Below are 18625 nucleotides of genomic sequence, written 5' to 3' on the forward strand. Positions count from 1 at the left end.
TTATTATTAAATACAGGCATAGATACATCTTCAGGTAAAAAAATCTCTACCACAAAATTAATTATGGTTGATTTTTTTTTTACCATAATTGACTCTATTTGATGGTGGATAAGATCGCCTATGAACTATTAATGGTTTTTTTATTGTAATATTATAGTTCTGAAGACTATAAAGATTAAATGTGATGAAAAAAATGATGTGTATTAGTTATATGGAAAGAATCACTACGAGTATTTCTACAAAGCCATTCAAAGATAAAATTAACCATTGAGATGTTTGTTTCACATTATGTATTCGAGAAATGTCTCTCATCTCGATCAAAGGATCAGCTGTTCAGAAATTTAAAGATGAATTTTATAAATATTTAATACTATAATTTATAAGTTAATAATTGATAAGTTAATATCTGATAATTACATTTTCGTACAGACTTCGTATGTTTAAGTGACTACACAGTTATAAATATTCAAAATAAGACATGCTACATTATGATAGGAAATTGTATACTAGTTGTTTTTTTATCCTTATACTAAGGGGCCGTTTTATAGATATTTTTGGTAAGGTTTCAAAAGTTTTCTAATATGTTTACCAATAAAACAAGAACTTGCATAAAATACAATACATAATATTATTGAATTATGTCAGTTTTTTAAAATAATTGCAATCATAGGCCAATTATGCTAAAAATTACAAAAAAAAATAGAAACAAAAAAAAATATATAAAACCTCATATGATCATTAGTAGTGATCTCATATGATCATTTATTCATTATTATATACTAATTAAGTTCGATGTTTAATTTTCCTACGCTTGGATCTAAAATGATTTTTAATTCTAATGTTATGGCTATTTTAGATAATTTTACACATATCTATTGTGGTGTTGCATCTTTCATAAAATCATAATTAAAAAAACCAGTATACAAAATTATTCTTTAATATTACTCTAGTTGCGCCTAAGTAACACTTCTGACAAATATCTTTTTATAACCAAGCAACATGTAAAATAATAACAGAGTAAAAAATTGGCAACAATAACAACAAGAGATTAACAGTTTCTTAATGCTTTCCATGATGGAAACCCCAGTGCTTGTGGTCTTCGTGGCCTCCTTTCTTGCCATGGTCATGGTGGTGATGATGGTGTTCATCATGTCCGTGATGACCCTTGTGTCCATGGTGATCCTCATCGTAGTGGTGTTTGTCATGGTGGCCGTGTTTGCCATAATGGTCTTCATGGTGACCGGAATGATGATGACCTCCCTTCTTGTGGTGACCGCCATGATCTTCGTGGTGTTTGTGGTGATGTCCGTGCTTGTGGTGTTTGCCTTCGAGATGGTGTCCATCGTGGAAGTGGTGGTCCTTATGGAAGTGGTCTTTGTGATATTTCTTGTGGTATCCGTCGGTCTTTTCACCCTTATCGTGGTGTTCGTGGTGTCCATGTTTCTCACCCTTGTGGTGGTGGCCTTTCTCGTGGTGTTCACCGTGATGATCGTGTTCATCCCAATGTTTCTTATGACCGCCGCCGTGTTCATGATGATGACCTTCATGATGATGCTTGCCGTGATGACCTTCGTCACCCTTGTGATGGTGGTGGTGTCCCTTGTGCCCTTTATCGCCTTTGCCACCATGTTCATGATGATGGTGGGCATGGTGTTCGTGGCCGCCACCATGCTCATGTTTGCTGGCCGCCACAGCCTGGTCGTCGGCCTCAGCCTCGTGGGCTGTACACAACGCCACTAAACATATCACTCCTAACACCAACAACCACCTCATGATGTATCTTGGTGATTACCTCGCTATCGGAAGTCCGGTTGTGACTGACCTCTGTACACCTGCCCGCCTATTTTATATTAACAACATGCTATCGAAGTCTATACTATTGGAATAATATTGCAACAGCTGCAATCAGTTTTAAAAAGTTAAATTAGTAAATCTACAAGGGTCAAGGCCATTTAACTCTTGACTTCTCTTTTTTTTCGTTTCCTGTCGCAAGTTCTCGATTTGAACGTTTCTTTTACTGTTTTTTTAATGAGTCTGTATAACTTATACTGTAATTAAACTACGTTTATTGCAAAAAAGTTTTATGGTTGAGGACTATATTTTTATGAAAAGTCAAAAAGAGAACGAACAGTAGACGAATTAATGTTTATGAATAATTCTAAAGTAATATATAATGCGCATTATATAATTTTATCTTTTTAAAGTTGTCTTGTTTTTAAGAACAGATTGTATTTCGTTATTATTAGTTTTGTTTATAGTTAAATATGAAAGCTTATAAATCAGACTATATAATTTCTATTATGTCAATAGAAACTGAATAGATATCACTATTTTTGAATCCAATCACTGTCTATGTAAATTTTGAGAACATACTTATTGTATAGTTGAATAAGTGGATAAGCCGAAATTAAATAATGCATTTATTATGTTACTATTTGTGCCCACGACTTTGTATTTTATTGTATTCGGAATAATAATATTTCGATTTAAGTTACTTTTAATTAAACAATATAAATAATTATGTAACGATCATAATATTTTGCCTTCACAAAATACTTCTATATTAGTTTTCCTCACATATTACACATATTGTAAGGAAAACTTTGAAGTGAATTTTTGTTTTACTGCACGTTAAATAGGTGATTTGTTAAATGTCACATTGTCACCATTTTTCTCATCTTATAGACAGCGATCCATAACAATATTATTATATGTTCAGATTAATTATTAAGTACATATTATAGGGGGGGGGGGATTTTATATATTAGGAATGTATTTAAAATATCATTATACATACATGACATGACATATCCTTGTACGGAGTAGCCATTTAAAGGTGTATCTGCTGAGAAGATCTTTATATGATAAGATATAAGACTTTCGCGAGTATTCATTGAAACAAAACGAATATTTTCGGATTTGTTGCCCGTTTTTAATTATTGTAACTACATACTCCTGTCGTTTCGGTTACTTTGCAGTAACCAACTGTGAGAAATATTCTCATCTCGTTTGCTCGTGGTCACGGTTGCTGCAAAGTGACCGAAACATCGCGAGTATGTATTTTAAATAAAAAAAACCCGTTGTTAATCCGAAAATATTAGTTTTATTTCAATGTTGATGTGAGATAGATAGAATTACGTAAATTTATGAAGTTGGAAGTTGCCCGCCAGGTTTTTCAATACCCTTATATTTATAGCTGTGATATAAATGGTTTCTTAAATATTATATTCTTGCTCAGTATCTATATAATAGAATTGATGACATAATACTAACAAAATCATAAATGTAATGTTTTAACTTTTGTCCTTACAGGTAATTCTGTCTTTACTTTTAATGACGAATGTACTCTATGCTTACCTAAAATTTTACTGTCACAGTACAGTATTAACGTAGGTTAATGAATGAGAAACAGGAAAGGCTTCGCATTTAGTGTGACAATATCGGCTCTTGCTAAACAAACTGTTACTAACACTTGGAAGTGAGAAGCAAAAGTAGTTAAAAGATTAATATTTTGGAATTTTAAACTCCTAATGACGAAGCCTTTCTAAATGAGAATCATCCGAATAATGTTGTTCTAGCTCATTTATTTTGCTTTTCCAGTAACTTTATACTGTATTGAAGTAGAATTCAATGGGTCACAGCTGGGTTTTACCAACTCGAACTCGAAATATTTACGAAAAACTGAGATAATAATAATTGACCTTGGTATTTTCTGTTAAATTGAGTTTTCGTAATTTTTTAAATGAATTTACTTACATATTTATAATTTATTGCTATTTGCTTCTCGTTATTTTGCGACAAATTGATTTTTATTTTTTTTTAATTTTATGGACATTAATAAAATAATAAATTCTGACGTAGGAATGAACTTTGATATATTATAACAATTATACAGTTCTGTTGAGAGCAGCCTATGTGTATATACTTCTATTTTCTTACGACATTAAAACAGCTAAGGCTATGAGCTGTATATTCTTCTTGTTTTTTTTTTAATTTTCTAGATGATCGCTCAAGTTATTTTAAATATATGACTATCACAAACTTGTTTATCCTTAGGAAATTTTAATAGTATCCAGTTTTGAATTTAATATTAATTTTTTTCTTAAAAAATTATCTAGTTCGATCTTAATTAAACGAATCACACTGACCAACAAAATGGGCTGCTACTTTTTTTAATCAGCACCCTTAATTAAAAGTCGCATTATTTTTGCAAACTGAAATTAAAAGAGTAGAAATGAAAGTAAGTCTATAATAAAAGAATTATATTCGTGATGTTTTTTTTTTTTAATTATTTTTTTATAATTTTCGTAAAAAAGTATACAAAAGAAAACATTATTAAATTTTCAACAAGAAATTATAAATAAACAACAGTTTAATAAATTATTATTAATGCTTTCCATGATGGAAACCCCAGTGCTTGTGGTCTTCGTGGCCTCCCTTCTTGCCATGGTCATGGTGGTGATGATGGTGTTCATCATGTCCGTGATGTCCCTTGTGTCCATGGTGATCCTCGTCGTAGTGGTGTTTGTCATGGTGGCCGTGTTTTCCATAATGGTCTTCATGGTGACCGGAATGATGATGACCTCCCTTCTTGTGGTGGCCGCCATGATCCTCGTGGTGTTTGTGGTGATGTCCGTGCTTGTGGTGTTTGCCTTCGTGATGGTGTCCATCGTGGAAGTCGTGGTCCTTATGGAAGTGATCTTTGTGATATTTCTTGTGGTATCCGTCGGTCTTCTCGCCCTTATCGTGGTGTTCGTGGTGTCCATGTTTCTCTCCCTTGTGGTGGTGGCCTTTCTCGTGGTGTTCACCGTGATGATCGTGTTCATCCCAATGTTTCTTATGACCGCCGCCGTGTTCATGATGATGACCTTCGTGGTGATGCTTGCCGTGATGACCTTCGTCACCCTTGTGATGGTGGTGGTGTCCCTTGTGTCCTTTGTGGCCTTTGCCGCCATGTTCATGATGATGGTGGGCATGGTGTTCGTGGCCGCCACCATGTTCATGTTTGCTGGCCGCCACAGCCTGGTCGTCGGCCTCAGCCTCGTGGGCTGTACATAGCGTCACTAAACATATCACTCCTAACACCAACAACCCCCTCATGATGTATCTTGGTGATTACCTCGCTATCGGAAGTCCGGTTGTGACTGACCTCTATACACCTGCCCGTCTATTTTATATTCGAAAAATCTAGTCTCAGACGATGGAGAAACATTATCATTCCGCAACAATTCAGCGGTGTATTCAGAGATTTAATAACTGAATACATTTTTTATGGACGAAATTTAATTGTTTGATTTGATATGAATAAATGAAACATTTGGAATAAATTCATTGGAACAGTTATGAAGCAAACAGAAATAAAAATGCAATAATATGTATATTGGAGTACAGTACCTATATGTTGTTTTGTATGTCGTAGCATGCGTAGAACATCTCGTAGAGGAATATGGAGGTGTAAGTAATTAAATAACTTTCTGATTTCCGTTTTATAAACCTTTTAGGCATCAATATCATTCAAACCATTTTATACTGTTACATTATTGATGCGAGATAAATTGACAATGTTTACAGTAAAATTTAATTAAAGCCCGTCTAATTTAAATAAATATAGAGACATACGAACTCATCAGGATGTCACATTAGTTTAATATTTAGTTGCGTGTTCGATAGTTTACATTTAATTTCACAGGTAATCAAATAAATAAATCTATTTTGTTAGTGTTATTTTTTTTTAAATTATTATAATAATATAATTCATCGGATTTTATTGAAACGTTTTTTTTACAATGTATTTTTTTGTTGTATCATTCGAATACCGTTCTATATTCCATTACAAGTAATATATTATGTATATTCTATCATAAGTATCCCATTATTGTAAACCCTTATAATACACTGTACATTAATACAAACTCTATTCAGCCTGTAAGTCTAGTAAGTCTTAATTAAAATATATATATATATATATATATATATATATATATATATATATATACGTGTTTTTTAATAATAATTAAATGAAAAAAGCTTTATTTTTGTGAGCAACAACATGTTAAGAATTTGAAGTTAAATTTGAAATGTTAAATTTGAATTTGAAGGTTTATTGACTTGTAATTAAAAAAAAAATTATTGCTGTGTTTGTCAATTAACGACACAATAATCCAATTGAATGTACGTACATTATGTTAACATTATTATTGTTTTAAAGGTCACTTTTCATCCCATAAACTTAAAATGTAAAATTGAGACGGAACTTTAAAAGCGAGTAAAGCCGCTGGTAAGATCTAGTTAGCACATTCACAAACATGTTTGATAATCTCACGCTTTATTCACTTGATTGATGTGTATAATCTGTGAGCTATCGAAAATTATCTGCTTAGTGGATCCAATATAAAACATCCATATTTGGATAGCGTTAAACAATTCTTCCGAGCGACTTAACTTATTTAATGCAGGCCCTTCCACCGAAAGTCCGTATTTTCGGTACCTCCTAAACACAATGTAAAACTGTTTACATATTCTCTCCGATTATACACGCTTACAAAGTAATACAGATTTTGAAATATTAAAATGGAGACTTCGTGGTGCTGCTTTCACTAACGGATATGAATGTCTATCATATTTCTTAGTGTACTCGGCGAGCCATGGTTAAATTATTGGTATGAGTAACAACAAACCATATTTATATATTTTTTTTTAAATAAATTGCATTTTTGAGTAAATATATCAACAATTTTATTGTATTCAATCAAACTACTTTCTATTCGTGATATATGAAATGCTCTGAGGAAGACTGAATGACAGAACTAAATATAATTGGTACATTGATTGACGGCATATTATTATTAATACAGAGCACTTGTAACTGATGTATAACAAACTTTAAATTAACTTTTACTTTACATCAGCATAAGAATTTTAACGTAAAAACTTTTCAAAACTCAATTAGTGCAGTGAGATACATAAATAACAATTGCGTTACAGAAACTGTTCCAAATAAGTTCACGATCGACACGGCCGGTTGACGGTTTTCTAAAGATTTGCTTTCCAGACGCATTGTTTTCAAGGTTACTAGTAAACGAGACTATTGTTTGCACTACAGTATGTTGTGTAACAGTCAATGATGGTTAGGTCTCTGTTCTTAAACACAACGACACTTAGGAAATTCATTGGCAATTAATTTTTATAAATAAATTATTAAAACGTAATATTCTTGCTAATGTTTCCTTGCAACACTTTAGTTACAAGAGCCTCGTGTTGTCTACCGTTTGGAAATCAGGGAATTTATTTCATTCACAAACGTTAAGTAAACTAAATAAACGCATTGTTGAGTCTTATTTATGTTAGTTTTCATACATTATTGCATTGTATAGATTCTATTAAAAAAAAAGTATCGGTCATAGCAGAGGTAATTTACAAGTAAGACCTAGTTTTAATTTAAAGCTAGACTAATGCTCTTAGGGTATCGAGGGCGTCATACTTACCGGTATTACTCGGTCTCTAAGGAGCCTAGTCCATACATACAATCCAGTTAGTCATGAAGAGGTAATGCTATTATACCTGTAATACTATAAATTACCTTCCCTCATTGTATAACAAATGTTATTCGATTAGTAAGTTTTTAAATATTATTGTTAATAATCTAGAAATCTTTTCTGAGAAATATAATTTTTAAATTGTTCTTAGGGTTAAGAAAACTATTAAAAAAAATTATGTAAAATTAATTGATATATTAACATTTATTTCGTTTATACTTTTCATCATTAAGGTATAAATAATATAAATAAACAGGATTTTTCATAAAAAATCAGTTAATAACCACCTTTAAAACAAAATAAAATTGGAGAATTTTTCTCCGATGACCCTTGGATTCGTCTTAGGAATTGCTTCACTTATCTATATTTAATTGTTATAATGGAACAAACAAAAATCTTGTAGAAACTACAACTAATTCTACTCTATATGTACATGACATGCTGTTGCCTAACTATAGCTGAAAATGTTCTTGCGTGGCTGGAAAGACACGGGCTGGCTGTTGATAAGCCGCCATATTATCAAGCCGTCTAATGACAAATGCATCATGAAAAGTTAAACATTTCATTGCATTTTCTTATAAAGAAATATTAATTCGTCGTCATTTTTTGGGTAATAATTGTTGTATAACAAACTATGATAAAAATAATACTGTACTAAGTTACTACTGAATATAGGTATACTACTCTATCTAAATATACTTCCCTTACTGAACGGTAGTTTGTTCACTTTATGAATTTAAAGAACCTATGCGGTATTCAAGATCCACAGATATGGGAACACAAATTGTCTCCCGATTGTCAGATAAATTTTGCACGTTTAATTTTTAGTAATAAACCACAATCTTCAGGTTAAGTATTCTCTTCTGGAATTAATGAAATTACACAGAATAAGAATATATGTAATATTCTATTAATAACTCTTTCTAAGTTTTAAATTCATTTATATTTAATGCTGCGGCCTTGACATCTAAACAATTTTTTATATAAAATAACGTAAAATTTTAAACTCAAATATTTCACATCATAAATGAAACTAATATTTTGGGATTACTATGCGTTATTTCATTATTTTTAAAAACTACCCACCCCCGACGTCTCTGTTGCTTTGCAGCAACCGTCACGGGCACACGGATGTTGTAAAGTAACCTGAACGTCGGGTTAAATGTAATACGTTAAAACGAATAGTATGCCCGAAAACCATAGTTTTATTGAATATTAAAAAAAAAATCTTTCAAGTACTTTTCCGTGATTTAAAATTCGGCTGTTAATTCAAAACTCTTTATAATAGAATTTATAATTACGTAATGATGAAGTGATTTATATACATATGCTATTTGGTGAATTACTTAAATTTTGACAAAACAAAAAAGTTAATTGATTTACATATATTTAAAATATAACTTTAAAGTTTAGTGACTAAGTAGATATATAATATTACAAAGTGATACATAAAATAAGATTTAGAGAATAAATATTAAAGGCATTACTCTATTACGTAAAGATTTTAAGAATAGCATACATAATTTAATTAATTAGTGAATATCATCATTATAATTATGCAATAATTTATTTTTGTAACGTATTAATGTGTTTTGTTACAGTTAATACTGGTGCGTAGCAGAACTTGGTTTCAATTCGCCATTGTAGCTGCTGGGAGTACGGCTTGGATAATCCCTTTCTATTGTTAGCTATTTTAATGCTTATGCTCTTTATGTGACCGGCAGTATTAAGTCATACACGGATAATCTCAGCATTATACCCAGTTAATTTTCCATACAGGCTACAGGGATTGACAGCTGCTGTTAGCGATACAGATCGTTGACATATATATTATGTGCCCGTTTCCACATTGATATAGAAGTCACCAGTACAATACACGGTTATTATATTGATATGCTATTATTGATATTTATTTGTATTAGAATATTTTGTGACACGGATCTATGTTTCGTTAGTTGACAATGAGTTTGTAAGAACGACTTAATATGTTGTTTGGGTCGAATAGGTAGAGCAATGAGAAAATAAATAAACTGTCAGAATCCTGAATCTTTTTGTATATCATTATAGAGATATACTCTTTTATATAAAAACAAATAAATCGATTTAAAAGTAGAGTCGTAATAAATTGTGAGCTATTTATTATTTGATTTAGCCATTCCTAACATATTTTAGTCTTCAAGCGAAATTAAAAAAAAAAATCAAACTAATGAAATGTTTTTTAAGCTTTCGCCAATAAATCAAAAATATTAACATTTTCCTTGTCCAGTTAAATTCATTACAATAAAGTTTTTACTTGCATCGCATCAATGTAGTATTGAATTCGTTATGTCAATAGTCATGCATCGTGGAGTGCGTTCAATATTTGCTCGAACAGGGCTCCGTAAAGATGTTTCCGGTCCGTGAAAGTATCGTATTAACTATTCAAACATTCTGATGAAGTTTTATCTTGGCAGCTGGTCGACACGACTAATTACATCAATTACAGGTAAACAGAGCCAAGCTCGGATTTCGTGGTTCCTGCCTTTGTAAATATTTGCGAAGAGCCGCGCGCCAGAGCGATGTCGCGTCGTTTACCATAAATTACACATTATATTATAAAATAAACGTTTTGTATATAATAGTATAATCTTATTTTAATATCTGGTTTTAGATTATTATAGTTAATGAAGTCTCAGTGGCCTGTCGTTGGTCATGTCAAGACTACAGAATATGATCATTCGTCAATGGTGTACATATTTTTTGTCATTTGAAAGGACATGTGTTTATGTTAGTATGTAGTGAATTAAGCATTGTTGTGTTGGTAAGCTGCAAAAAGACGAACACATCGCAAACGCCGCGGGCGCGACATTCGCTGGAGTAAGCCGTCGCTCAATTTGTTCTCTCTTACGGAGTTAATCCTCGCATCTCTTACAATTGTCGCTAAGCCTGTGTTGTTAGGAAGTCTTACCCATACGTTGCTCGTTTAATACAATATGTCGGTACGCGTTGTAGGTGGTAGTTTTTGATTTGTAAAAAACCTTTTCTGAATGTAATTTATATGTGAATGAAATCATGTATATAAAACTGTGTGGATGGATTTGCTTTTATTCATGTAATTTGCTATATATGAAATAACATATGTCGTTTAGTTACGTACTTAATTAAATATAACATCGTCTTTAACGGAACTTGAAATGATTAATTATATTATAAAAAACTAATTCAATATCAATATTATAATATGCAAGTATCCGCCAAATTCATAAATATAAGAATAGAACAGCGGCTCCTACCTTAATGTATATATATGATAGGAAGGGATAAAGATTACTGTTATTAGTGAGTGTTTAGGAGCGTTGTATTGTCACATCCATTAATGTGGTGGAAGGCGGCGCCTGTTGTGGCACGCCCCGTCCACAGCCTTCCGCAGCCCCGAGCGAGCCCCCGAACCCCCTAGCCCCGAGCCCCGAGCCACCCCGCGAACACAGACGACACGATACAAGCGTCAGACGCGCTCGGATCACCGCGGAACGGAAAGGGAATTAAAACGATTCTAAGGCAATCGTATCACGGGATTTAATATATGAAGCGTACGCTTCTCATAGCAGAGTGATAAATTTATTGATATTATATAATAATTGATTAACTTTCAACTTAATTGAACAAAGTGTGAGTGAAATGGTTGAGAGAAACGTTAGAGTATAATGCGGTGCGGTGTCGCGTATATTTCGGTTTATCGGTCTATTGGTCTATCGGTCTGTCGGTCTATCGAAGGAGACCAGGCAGCGTGGCGGAGAGCGCGAGCTCGGAGCGCGAGGATATGGGCGGTGCGGGCGGCTGGCAGCGTGACGCGCCCGCGCTGCTCTCCACGGCGCTGCTCCTGGGGGGCGCGAGCTGCACGGCCGGCTCGGGGGCGCTGCTTGACCGTCCGCCGCCGCCACTCTTCACCATCGACAGCATCCTGGCACCACGGCCACCGCCACCCATACCGCCGCTGCAACTCCACCACCTAGCCCATACTCCCTTCCATAGAGCGCACGAACTTTTTGGTATGTATTGTAAGTAGAGCACGCTGCATTAAATAATATTTTGCTATTATTTATTTTACATTTGACTATTCTTTATTTTATTTCTCCATATATGTAGGAAAAGAAAAAAGTATAAATTTAAGTTACACGAAATCTCGGTGACTAACTTCAATCTTTAAGTGACAAGTTTTGTTACCCACTTTTTACTTTGTTTTATAATTATACAATGCAAATGTCTTCTAAGAATGAAGTAATATTTTTCTTTTTACTTTACCGCGTCTTAAAATTGAACTTTATAAATATATATAGGAAGAATACTAACCTTGCTCTAAGCATAAATGTTTTTTCAGTAATAGTATTTGTTTAATATTTAATGTTTCTGTAAATTATTCAATATATTTATTATATAACAGTCGTAATCAATTCGTGATTAATTAATGATTTTCATTACTTTACTCTCGTAAAGGTATTTATAAATTGGGGCTCTTCATTTAGCTTTTATCCAAAAAAAAATTTTCTCATCTACTTACGTCAACAATAATCTGTAAAATTATTATATTCTTGTTTAAGCTCATTTCATTTTTATCTTGTCGACTATTTTAACGTCCTTTTCTCGTTGTTCTCATTAAAGTTCTCGGTTAAATTAACAAAAGTTCGACAAGGTCGGAATCGCTGAATAATAAGAACAATTTGTTTGACAAGATCTTAAAAGTATAACTTAATTAGTAAGGTAAAAACAATAAGGTTAATCTCACATCTAATCTTAAACCAATAGTTAACGGCACGTGACTATACGAATATGATATGTTTAGTCTTCAACGCGAGAATCTGTGTTTTATTCAACCAAAAATATCGTATACAATATCAACTTAAATTAATATTAATTACAAAATATGATCCGTAACCTTAACGCAAGTTTGCATTTTGATACTACTTACGCAGAGTTTTCAATTTTACATGCATTAATTTGAGCACAAGATAGAGTCAACGTAGGTTTATTCATAAAGTCAAAACGCTTAACGCTCCGTATTTAGTTTGTTGAAAAATAGTGATAGGGGTGTGAGAGTAATAGATCCGATATAAAGCAACGGCTACGAATACAGATATTCGATAGATTTGGTCGTAACTTTTAGAAATAAATACTATAATTTACAAGTCTAGAAAATTTACAAATTACTTGCAATTCATCTATCAAGAAATAAAATCAAATGTTATTTAAGAAAATAAATACTGACTTAGTATTTATTTAATTCGATTACATTTGTTTTTACCTTTTATTTAAAGTCAGATTTGAGATGTTAAAAATCTTCTTAAAATTAATTCTAAACTCATTGTCAAATGTTTATCTTTCGCTGTAATATAAATGTTATTACAAAAATTTTTACGTATTAATGTATTTATTTAGTAAATAATATATATAATGTAAATTAAATAAAAATACCAAAACTAATATGCTTAAAATTTACGTCGTTTGTGTTTGTCTAAACTTCGTAATCGATTGTTGTCAAATTTAGTGTATATTTTTTATTAATTACAAAAAAATAATCTAGAAATATATAGCATTAAAGCGATAGATGTTAGTAAAAGATTCCGTAAACTGAAAATCAAATAAATAATATAGGATGAAAATTTCAATGAGCCACTTTGTCAATTAAGTTGTCGGGCCTACTGCAGTAAATTAAACGTTCCATGTATTCGATAGCTCTATATAGAGGGTGGTGATTCTTTTTAGTAGGATTTCTTACTAAATCCCAAAGAATGTTTTATTTATTTAAATCAAAATAATGTGGAAAAGCTCAGGTAAGCATTGTCCAAAAGTATCAGCGTTCGTCTAATCGTTCAAGAATCGAAAAGCTTTTGATAAAACTAAGCATAAATATAAACGGGATACACATTTATACGTGTTTAAAATTAATTGAATTAAAAAAAAATGTATGTGCAAAACAATTTATAATCTATAATTCTATTCGTGATATGAATATTATGAGGAATCGGAGTATATGACAGCCAAGCTTCGGTTAAAGTCAATTTCAGTTATAAATTTCTTCGTTATTTATTATTAAAATTTTGTTTATATAAAAATTATCAAATGAAACTAGTATTATTCGGATTTACTACGCGGATTTTATTATTTAAAAACTACACGACACGACACCTCGTCTGCCCGTGAACACGGTTGCTGCAAAGTAACCGAAACGTCGGGATTATGTAGTTTTTAAACAATAAAATCCGCGTAGTAAATCCGAATAATACTAGTTTCATTTAAATGAATACTCGCGAAAATCTTAGATCTCATTAAAAATTATCAACTTATCCCTCTATCCGTGTTTTTAAATTTAATCTCTTCATCGATTTCTAAAGTATATACATATATTATTTTTGTTACTATAAAACGCCTGCTATATTTTATTTTGCTTAGAAAGTACGATATATTTTTTTAGTTAATAAAAGACTATTATATGAATAATTTAATTTTGTTTTTATGAATAAAATGTATATATATAATATTCTAGGATGTTATATATGCAAACAAAATAATGAATAAAATTTCTGCATGTGTTGTGGTCATTTGACGAAAGGATAAAACAGCAATTCTATATAATTTATGTTTGATTTATTTCTTACTTAAAAATAAATGTTTTCATGCATATTATTCAGGTATATTGATATGAATATAAGGCTTCTCTGACGTGTATATTGTCAACAAAGTTGAACTGACTCTTACCCTCGCGTATAGACTTATACAACTATAAAACAAGATAAATGAAACTAGTATTATTCGGATTTACTACGCGGATTTTATTATTTAAAAACTACATAATCCCGACGTTTCGGTTACTTTGCAGCAACCGTGATCACGGGCAGACGAGGTGTATGTATATGTCGCGCCGACAGCCTTCTCGTATCGAAAATATTCCTTTTCGTGTATTCGTTCATTATAATTGTTTTCAAATTACCCACTTCACCGATGTTAATAATTTTATTAATACATCAGGTGATTAGTTTTTTCCAAGTACCCACAATTGTAATTGTGAATTTACCATATACAAGTCCAAGCATAATTGTACTGAACTCATTCTACATTGGTCGCTCTTAGGAGCCACAGTGGTAGAATCTCTGCTACACAATTCTTGACATTCATTGTAAGAATTTGTTAGCAATAAACAAGTATCATTTTGAGTAAAGACTATCTTTGCTTCAAAATGGAAGCCTGTCCATCGTCATAGGTACTTAACGCCCAGACTCGAAATCCTTTTAAAGGACTAGGGCCTTGGCCAAGGTTCTACGAGGATCCCCTCGCTCTCACATATATGTATTATGTAGTTTTTAAATAATAAAATCCGCGTAGTAAATCCGAATAATACTAGTTTCATTTAAATGAATACTCGCGAAAATCTTAGATCTCATTATATAAAACAAGATAAGATTTATTTCTTTAAACTTCAACACGAAATCTATTTAACAGGTGACGCGAGATTAAATAAGAAAAGAAAATTTTGATTATTATTATATTAATAATTAATGTTATAACGACACATTTAACACCTGAATGTTCATTATCTTTTTTATTATCTCCAGACATAGCGTTACCTTTTCAATTTAAATCCAACTACTCCGCTAAGCGGTGAGATGACGCCGCTGGCAGTCCCTCGCGGATCGAGGGGAGACAGGGTTTATCACAATTAAAGACTTTCCTCTTATAAAACATTTTAAAAATTTAAAAATATCTTAAGGGCATTATGGATCCTCCCCGCAAAAACAACAACACGGTAAAAAAAATTTTGTGGATTTTTTTTGGATCATATTTTGAGTTTTTATTCTGTAAAGTGGCTGTAAAATTATTAGCAAAACAAACTAAGTAAATTAATATGTATATATATATATATATATACAATAAAGTTATTTAAATGTGTGTTAATGTTAATGTTAAAATATTATAGAATTAAATAATATCGTTCCCTTTTTACATTTGGTAAATATCTATATACACCGATATAAATAATAAAAAAAAATAATGTTCTTTAAATCTAATATTTCCTTTTGCATGAAGCTTTATGTTTAATATATATATTTTTACCATTTTTTCTATGGAAATTATATTTTGGACGATTACCAAAAATATTTATCATATCTGAACCCTTAGTGAACAGAATTGTACCGTTAGCTTAAGTGTTCACTCCCCCATATTATTGTAGAAGCCGTATTGTAGTATTGCTGAAGTGGATTCACTATTCGTCATAAGTTATCCTATTATGATTAGATGTCACCACCATTCACTTGTTCTGTAAAATTACTTTAAATTTACTATGTTGCTTTCGTTTATAAAATTATGTCATTTTTTTTATTTCCGTTTCAAGACCTCCACTATGGAAACATTATCTAATCATATATTTTTATACACTTAATGTTTAGAGGATAATTACTTAATATATAAATTTTAGTATTCTACAAGTCGGTTTAATATGAAAAATGTTGGTATAAAATTATTTCTAAAAATCTATATATATATTATGTAATGAGATCTAAGACATTCGCGAGTATTCATTAAAATAAAACTAATATTTTTCGGATTTACTTTCGGCCGATCTCGTCTGCCCGTGATCACTGTTGCTGAAAAGCGACCGAAACGTCGGAATTATGTAGTTAAAATAATAAAAATTCTCGTAGTAAATCCGAAAAATATCAGTATAATTTTATATGTGTTTTGAACGCAATTGCTATGTATATACAATTATTATACTTAAAAACTTGGATAAGCAAAGAATGGCTTCGTGGTCTTAATTAAAGGTTAATCAAAATGTGATTTAGCGTGAGGGGAAAGACTTTCGCCTGTAAGTGATCACGCTTGCTGCAAAGTAACCGTAACGTCGCGAGTATGTAGTTTAAAAAAAAAAATAACGCATAGTAATCCGAAAATAGTTAATTCATTTAAATGAACACTCGCGAAAGTTTTACATCTCATTAGGGGAAAGGCAACTATTAATTCTGTACCAATATAATATATAACTTGCGTATTTTACCACTAATCAAATCTTTGAACACATATACATAAAACATATTATTCATGTCTTTTTAATGTCTATTTCTTCCGTCGGTGGACAGACAGTATAAGTTCTCTGACGACTGATTATTATAGAATGGTGATCATATATATATTTTACATAACGTTGAGAATTTAGAAATTTCTCCTGTTTATGTATCACATATTTAAAATAATAACAACTTATTATTCTCATAGAAGTCAATGAAAATTTCATTTGAAAATATAGTTCCGAAGCAGTAATCTTCTGAATGTGGAATTCTAGCCGATTGCAATTAAGACATTCTATTATTCCAAACATAGTAGCTTGAATTCTTCTTGTATCTATGAGTTTTTCATTCGTGATTTTCTACGTGGATTTAAATTTAATTATACCTCAAAATTGATTCAATCTTAAAAACATAATATAAGGTTAAATGATATTAGTGTCACTGTAAGTGAGAACTTAATTAACGCTCTAATCTAACTCATTTAATGATCTAAGCGATTTTAATTTCTCATTTTTTTGATTCATTTTGTCAAATTTATTTAAATCGTTCGATTTATCCAACAATATATGTAACTGGATACATCTTTCGACCCAGATATTATAAGTACAAGAACTTATATACTTAACTTTGATCCATATAGTGCTAGCCGAGTTATTTTTAAATCAATACAGCTTAGACGAACGCTCGCGCGAACGAAGACTGCCAAGTCGGTGTGTGCAAAACCATTGATAGCGCTTCAGAAATACGCTACCGGCCTTAAAAGCTTTTATATTTCTATCGGAAATAATACAATGTAATACCCCCAGTGGCGGAAGTATGCAAAAATATAAAAATTTTCTTTCCAGAGTTAATATTTTGAATGGTTGAGAAGGTCCGCCTCCAGGGAGCGCTTATAGGGCTCTAAGCTCGGATATTCACGGTTCGATCGTTACAATGTTAGGTTAATTCTAACATACTGTGACGTGTTTGTACCTTGATTCATATTCGAGGGTTGCAATATTTTGTTTTGCGTTTATTAGAAAAAAATATTTATTAATAAATATCTATATGGTGACACTATTTAAAGTTAGATATAAACATGTTGTAAACCAGTTAATTTTCTTATACAAATAAACTTATAAGTGCCAACAACAATATAAATATAAAAATAAAAAGATATAAAAAATTTTACTATGTATAAGACATGATTTTATTGACTGAATATGCATTCAATAATAAAACTTCATGTTATGTATATACTCTGTATGTACATAGACATGTTATGGATAAGTTATAATTATAAATATACTATAAAAAAATAATATTTTGTGTAGGCGTGAGCAGTGCAGTGTCTCAGGCAGGAAGCTACGCGGGCTTGTACGGTGGGTACGCGGCGGCGGCGCTAGCGGGTCTCTCGGGCCCGCCGCCGAAGCGCAAGAGGCGCCATCGCACCATCTTCACTGAAGAACAGCTGGAACAGCTGGAGAGCACCTTCGATAAGACCCACTACCCTGATGTAGTTCTCAGAGAACAACTCGCCTTACGAGTCGACCTCAAGGAAGAGAGAGTTGAGGTACCGAATTTTTTCTATTATTTATGTTAAATTTAAACTCTATATATTCTTTTAAAGGTGACTTGATGTAAACTCTACAGCATGATGACAGAATTAAGGTCCTCGTCACACCACGCTTATGTTTGTCCCATATAATTAAAAAACCATTAAGTTAAGATAGTAGCTATATAAATACTTCGTCTATTATATTGCAAAACATAGCGAACTAATCTTCGTAGCCTAAAAAGTTTTTTTTTTGTTAAGTAGTATTGCATTAACATGTATGAGATTACGTTTTCAAGGCGGAAAGTTTAGAAGAGGTAAACGGATCCGAGTCAATAGAGCTGACGTGACACTTTGTGTGCCAACATTTCGTGGGTGGCCAACATAAAAAAAAAACAATCACAAAACATAAAGTTCTTCCTTTATTAATCGATATTTTTTTAATTATAAATTATATAATAACAGCTTTCAAAATATAATTAATATATTTTTTTAGCTGGTCTTATAATGGCGAGATA

General features: G+C 31.7%; 3 protein-coding genes across 3 annotated transcripts; 1 reads left to right on the forward strand and 2 right to left on the reverse strand.

Moving 5' to 3' along the window:
* Positions 1-1012: 1012 nt before the first annotated feature.
* Positions 1013-1817, reverse strand: LOC116768635 (histidine-rich glycoprotein-like). The gene has a single exon (XM_032659400.2). It carries the CDS (start codon positions 1771-1773, stop codon positions 1060-1062), a length of 714 nt encoding a protein of 237 aa, XP_032515291.2. The 5' UTR covers positions 1774-1817; the 3' UTR covers positions 1013-1059.
* A 2551-nt stretch (positions 1818-4368) lies between these two features.
* On the reverse strand, positions 4369-5140 carry LOC116768636 (histidine-rich glycoprotein-like). Its single transcript, XM_032659401.2, has one exon. The coding sequence runs from the start codon at positions 5098-5100 to the stop codon at positions 4387-4389; it is 714 nt and encodes a 237-aa protein (XP_032515292.2). The 5' UTR covers positions 5101-5140; the 3' UTR covers positions 4369-4386.
* A 5921-nt stretch (positions 5141-11061) lies between these two features.
* On the forward strand, positions 11062-18457 carry LOC116768548 (visual system homeobox 1-like). Its single transcript, XM_061524531.1, has 3 exons — positions 11062-11563; positions 17887-18125; positions 18407-18457. Exons 1-3 carry the CDS (start codon positions 11335-11337, stop codon positions 18455-18457), a joined length of 519 nt encoding a protein of 172 aa, XP_061380515.1. The 5' UTR covers positions 11062-11334.
* The last annotated feature ends 168 nt before the right edge of the window (positions 18458-18625 follow it).

Source organism: Danaus plexippus, chromosome 4 (genome assembly GCF_018135715.1).
Source record: "Danaus plexippus chromosome 4, MEX_DaPlex, whole genome shotgun sequence".
In the NCBI taxonomy this organism is placed as follows: domain Eukaryota; kingdom Metazoa; phylum Arthropoda; class Insecta; order Lepidoptera; family Nymphalidae; genus Danaus; species Danaus plexippus.

Bases quoted from the DNA above. Each gene is read 5' to 3' on its own strand.
- LOC116768636 (XM_032659401.2), bottom strand. From the start codon at position 5,100: ATGAGGGGGTTGTTGGTGTTAGGAGTGATATGTTTAGTGACGCTATGT.
- LOC116768548 (XM_061524531.1), top strand. From the start codon at position 11,335: ATGGGCGGTGCGGGCGGCTGGCAGCGTGACGCGCCCGCGCTGCTCTCC. The intron at 11,564-17,886 runs GTATGTATTGTA...TATTTTGTGTAG, and splicing joins TAGAGCGCACGAACTTTTTG to GCGTGAGCAGTGCAGTGTCT. The intron at 18,126-18,406 runs GTACCGAATTTT...TACGTTTTCAAG, and splicing joins TCAAGGAAGAGAGAGTTGAG to GCGGAAAGTTTAGAAGAGGT.
- LOC116768635 (XM_032659400.2), bottom strand. From the start codon at position 1,773: ATGAGGTGGTTGTTGGTGTTAGGAGTGATATGTTTAGTGGCGTTGTGT.